The sequence below is a fragment of the Protobothrops mucrosquamatus genome, unplaced genomic scaffold (genome assembly GCF_001527695.2).
Source record: "Protobothrops mucrosquamatus isolate PMUCROS unplaced genomic scaffold, P.Mucros_1.0 scaffold3278, whole genome shotgun sequence".
Lineage (NCBI taxonomy): Eukaryota > Metazoa > Chordata > Lepidosauria > Squamata > Viperidae > Protobothrops > Protobothrops mucrosquamatus.
This window is the reverse complement of record NW_015389269.1, coordinates 117,784-123,783: the sequence shown is the minus strand read 5'-3', so window position 1 is coordinate 123,783 and position 6,000 is coordinate 117,784. Positions and strand designations below refer to the sequence as shown.

At 41.9% G+C, this 6,000-nt stretch overlaps 1 protein-coding gene across 1 annotated transcript in view; it reads left to right on the top strand.

Annotated features, from left to right (window-relative positions):
- Window positions 1–6,000, top strand: part of LOC107297389 — a 44,988-nt gene that overhangs the window by 30,221 nt on the left and 8,767 nt on the right. Inside the window, exons 8-9 of the mRNA XM_029286304.1 lie at window positions 1,512–1,733; window positions 4,862–5,150. Of these exons, the coding sequence (XP_029142137.1) occupies window positions 1,512–1,733; window positions 4,862–5,150 (511 nt within the window). The remainder of the gene's footprint in view (window positions 1–1,511; window positions 1,734–4,861; window positions 5,151–6,000) is intronic.

Sequence of the window (6,000 nt, the reverse complement as noted above, 5' to 3'; positions counted from 1 at the left end):
TATCATATCTACACACACCAGGCCAATTGGGGCCTTACATGGGGGTTACTAGAGACCTCAGGGCTTATTCTCATGCGTGTATTTACAGAATATTGGCTGGATATAGTGCAGTCTCCAGAAGATCCCAAGAATTGTATGAGGCAGGGAGCCGTCCCACCTGCCCGCCCAGTTCTCTGTTCTGTTAGGTGTCCCAAAGGTGCTTTTTCAAGAGGCAACTGGATTTTCTGGGGGGTTTTTCTTTGAAGACGTTTCGTTTCTCATGCAAGAAGCTTCTTCCGCTCTGTTCTGTTAGGTCTTGCTGAGGAGCGTTTCCAGCGCACTGAAAATCGCCCCAACCCTTTGGCTTCGCGGCTTTCCTCATTCCAGCCCTCGAAGCCTTTCTTCTCCACGCCTTTGCTGCGGAACGATCTCAGGCTTTGTTTCAATCCAAGAGACAGCCGAGGGCATCTAATTTCTAAAATGAAAGCTACACCCATGGGAAGGGAAGGGAAGGGCGCACGGCTGCCGCTCTTGTTACCGCACAAAATGGCGCAAATGGGAACCGGCGGATCCAACAGATTCTCAGCTGCTAAAAGTTCCCCTGGCGACGATCCGACTGCAGAGGCGAGGCTGAGCAAGTTCCTTTCCTTGAATCGGGCGGGGCGCTGCGATCCTCTCGGAGTTGTCCCGCTTCTTCTGCGGATCCTGACTTGGTTTCAGGCACAGGAAGCGTCCCTAATCGCGGCCCCGAGAATGCTGGCACTCCCTTATCAAGATATTTTTCTTTTGAGATCCCTGGTCCTTCAGCATTTCCCTCTCTGACTGTTTTGGGGGGGAGGATGGTAGTCCTAGTACCTGAATGCGGGGTACATGTGGGAAATCTGACAGCCGCTCTTTGAACTGGATATCCTGGGATCTAAAGCGAGAGGTTGCGTCTCCAAAGATGTTATGCCTAAGTTATTTTGAGTGTTACGCCAACCCTCGTTTGCAGTATTCCCCGTCATTCACCCCTTCGCTCATCACTTTCGTTTCCTACATTTAAGTTTCGTTCACGAAAAAAAGGAAACATCTACGCCCCGAAATTGTCTCCACCCTCTAACTTTTAAGGTAGTCTATGAAAATACTTTTAGGACCCCCCCCAAAAGTATATATTTAGAGTTAGAGAACTTCGATTAGTAAGAATAGTAAGTAAAACGTTATTCTGCACATTTTATTATGTTAAATGTATTCTAGTACTTTTACAATAGTTTCCATGAAAGGTGGAAGTTTTTACAACATAAACATCTATTTTGTTTTACTCAGATACAAAATACTCGGTTACTGTTTTCCATACAATAATTTCACAATATTGAATATGATTTCATTTTAATTGTTTTTATTTCAATTCAACTTTTATATACGTTATTTGAAAGTACATGTCTGAGAAATCTGACGGTACACCGTCTAGTCCACCTTAAGAGCTTGTGTGGTGACATCAGAGTGTGTGTGTGTGTGTGTGAGAGAGAGAGAGAGAGAGGCAGTAAGATAAATAGAGCTGGGTGGCTCATCCCAGTGTAGCACAAGTGGACTGCCTGAAGGAGAAAATGGAGCTGTATTCCATCCCCTCTAAAAAACTTGATGGATATATTGGTATGACCCTCCACCCCAGCGAGGAGTTTCAAGAGAATGTCAGTGATGCTGTGGACAGAATTTGTTCTTTCCTGAAAGAAGACTGTGATCTGGACCAGGATGCCAACGTGATCAAGACAGTAAAGGTGAGCCTTGCTTGGTCTAACTAACTCAACTCTAGTAAGATGGCTTCTCAGATTGAGTGCCACTGGCTCTTTGTCCCAGCTTAGTTACAGGGTATCAAGCTCCCGGCTCTCTTTCCAGACTGTGACTTCAAATATCTATTGCCTGCCTTAATAAATGTGGGTGCTGAAGTTAGGAAATAAATGCCAGACTTCATGGCAGTGAGGCCATGTCCATGATAGACTCTCAGGAATTGACATGAATGCTGGTTCAGAGGGGAGATCTTTGGGATGGGAGCAAGAACACTACTTGCTGTAAAGCAGCGGCCCCCGACCTTTTGGGCACCAGGGACTGGTTCCATGGAGAGAGGTTTTTCCGTGGACTGGAATGACTGTGGTTTTGTGTGCTGCCTGCATTCCACAGATGGGCTTCACTTGTTTGTGTGGCCTGGTTTCTGGCATGCCATGGCCCAGTGCTGGCCCACGGACCGAGGGTTGGGGATCCTTACTGTAAAGAATGTGAAAGAGGCCTCCTCGTGGTGTTACATTATATGCAGTGACCCAGAAACTGGACATTAACCATATTCTAATGAAAGGTGTTGGCCAAACTATGGATTGACCCAGTCAAATGCTAAGTCATTTTTTTTATCTGGTGTGAAGGATCCAATTATCACATAAGGAAGGGAAACTGCACAACTTGTTTATTTTATATAATAAACAAAGATGCACTCTCGGATTAAAACACAAAGCCAGTTTTTTCAATTGTTTATGTTTCTCTTGATCTTTTTTTACCATCTCACAGAATTGATAAGTATTTTGCTATTGCTTTTATAGCAATAGCAATAGCTCTTAGACTTATATATCAGCCCACAGTGCTTTACAGCACTCTCTGGGCAATTTACAATGTCAGCATATTGCCCCCAACAATCTGGGTCCTCATTTTACCAACCTTAGAAGGATGGAAGGCTGAGTCAACCTTGAGCTCCCTCAGGATCAAACACCAGACTGTGGACAGAGTTAGCCTGCAGTACTGCATTCTAATCACTGCACCACCGGCCCCTTTTTAATCTTTATAGATTAAAAATATGCACAAAGATACATGTCTTTTATTGGCTTTAGCCATCATGTGAAGCAATGCTTTTGCCTGTTGTAGTGGAATTGCAGAACAAGTTCTAGGAACTAGTGAAGGGTACTTCACTCCTACAGCCATTTTTTCAGGTGATAAGTCCATATACTGTAGGTTGTAAAGCACTCTTAAAAGTATTCTTCTTATTTGTTATACTTCTGGTTGTAGCATAGCATGAAGTAAGGTTTATCAAGACATTTAATCAGTAATATCATAGCTTGAGCTAAGACCCTTCATCACAAGGGTAGTCACTTGGTATAAGAAGTTAGACTACCATAGTAGTGCAGGGATTAGGATGAAATAATAAAGGCAAACTCTACCCACAGCACGGAGTTTGATCCTGAGGGAGCTCAAGGTTGACTCAGCCTTCCATCCTTCGGAGGTCGGTAAAATGAGGATGCAGATTGTTGGGGGCAATATGCTGACATTGTAAACCACTTAGAGAGGGCTGTAAAGCACTATGAAGTGGTATATAAGTCTAAATGCTATTGCTATGGTCATGCATCTACAATGGAAGCTCTCAGACATCTATATAAATAAAAATGTAAATGTTCGTTTGTTCAAAATCTTAAATCTCCGAAAGTTCTTCACCGATTGCTTTGAAATTTTGACACAACATTGCATTCGAATACGCACGTGTTTTTATATACCTACTATTATATAGATGTCACACCTGTGATAGGTAAAAACATGCTTTTTTTGAAAAACAGCGCCATCTGTTGGATGTAAAAGCAACACACGCTTTTACCAGACTGAGCCACAGCAATGCGTGGCCGGGTACAACTAGTGTATAATAGAATCTGAGAAGACATTTCCTCAAAAAAGCAAAATTGACCTGTTAAGGGGAAAAGGGATGTATTTTTAATTGCTCCATAAACTAGCCAGAAGAATCAGGGGAACATCTGCGGCTGCCTTTGATGAGGACAAAGGGCTTCCAGCTACCAAAGGAGTCTGAGGGTTTTTTTTCTATACTTATCCTCTACGTAATTTTGCCACATTTTGTTTTGTTGCCTTGTCTATGGATATTTAAAACCAAATGTACAGGTATAATATAGGTGGTACCTTGCTCAATAGTAGTAACTGTGAGAGGGACCTCGGAGTCCTAGTGGACAATCATTTAAATATGAGCCAGCAGTGTGCTGCAGCTGCCAAAAAGGCCAACACAGTGCTGGCTGCATTAACAGAGGGATAGAATCAAGATCACGTGAAGTATTAATACTACTTTACAATGCCTTAGTAAGGCCACACTTGGAATACTACATCCAGTTTTGGTCACCACGATGTAAAAAAGATGCTGAGACTCTAGAAAGAGTACAGAGAAGAGCAACAAAGATGATTATGGGACTGGAGGCTAAAACATATGAGGAACGGTTGCTGGAATTGGGTATGTCTAGTTTAATGAAGAGAAGGACGATGGGGGACATGATAGCAGTGTTCCAATATCTCAGGGGCTGCCACAAAGAAGAGGAAGTCAAGCTATTCTCCAAAGTGCCTGGAGGCAGGACAAGAAGCAACGGGTGGAAACTAATCAAGGAGAGAAGCAACCTAGAACTAAGGAGAAACTTCCTGACAGTTAGAACAATTAACCAATGGAACAACCTGCCTCCAGAAGCCAACACTGGAAGTTTTTAAGAGACTGGACAGCCATTTGAGCAGGAAACCCTTCCAACTTTATTATTATTATTATTATTATTATTATTATTATTATTATTATTATTATTATTATTATTATTATTATTATTATTATTATTATTATTTCTATATAGTATGGCAAAATGCCTATTGAAGAGCAGGGGATTAGATTTGAGGGGTTTTTTTTCACATGGGGCAAAAATGAACAAAATACACTTGTTTTTCTGCCTACAAGTGAGAAAACCAGGTCTACCAATGAGACATATAGCATAATTCAACATTTAGGCTACAAGTGTTTCTCCTTTGTCTTAGAGTTGGTAAGATATTTGCTGTTTTAAATGAATTAATGTTGAGACGGAAGATGAGTGAACATTTGCTTCTTTTTTTTTAATAGGCTGGCTCTGCAGGAAAAGGAACAGCTATGGATATGAGTTCAGATGTTGATCTGGTTATCTTCCTCAGCTGCTTCTCCAGCTTCAAGGATCAAGCAAAGCAGCGTGAACGTGTGATCAATGACATTGAAAAGAATTTGAAGAGGTGTATCCAGACGATTGCTTTCAAAGTTGAAATCTTCCCACCGAGGCGGAAGGGAACTCCTCCACGTTCACTTTCACTCCTCATCCAGGCAAAAAAGAAGAGAGAGTCGGTAGAGGTGGACATCCTCCCAGCATATGATGCTTTAGGTGAGGAATCTAGTCACAAGCTTTCTTATTAATTCTGCTATTAGCTGAACATAGGAACCATCATCCTGACTACAGAAAACCATCATGGGTCCTCATATTTCACATGCATCAGGAGACCCTTGAAATGGAAATTTGTGCTTATCACCTCACAGTCAAACAACAACAATAAGGTTTACATGGGACTTTCCTAGGAAACTCAGAATTTCAACTGGTCCAAAATGTAGTGAATTGACTACCAAGAGTGGGAAGTAGGGTTTGTAGTGTCTGAGATATTCTGAGTTGACTCCTTTGGTTACCAATATGCTTCCAAGCCTAATCCAAGATCCTGTGTTTAAAACTGTACATGATTTTGCCCTTATGTTCCTGCTGGAGCATCTGTCCCAGGTAGAATCAACCTGCCCTAATTATGTGAAGTATATAGGGTACTTCTTGGATGCTTCTTGGTGCCTTCATGCCTTCTTGGTAGCAGTCCACACCTTGCCCCCCTCCCAAAGAAAGAGGAGTCGCCATTTTGCTGGCATTTCACAGAGCAGTTCTAATAGGACATCTTATTCTAATAGTGTAGAAAGCAAGGAGACAAGCTTGAATATTCAGAAAATATTATGTAAACAAAGATAACAGAAGGATTCCTTAAGTTCCGAAAAGAGAGACAATATTAAGAAGAGGCTCTGGATAGTTTCTCCTGAATCTCTAGGGTATAACACAGAGGGATAAGAAGCTTCAGGCTTGCAAGATTCTGTTGTCAGGATTCCGGCTAATGAAACACTTCAAAGAACTTCCAGGCATTGATTTTCCTAAGTCTTTTATTTATATTACAAAATGTCGGACGGCATGACCAGGGATGCTAAGA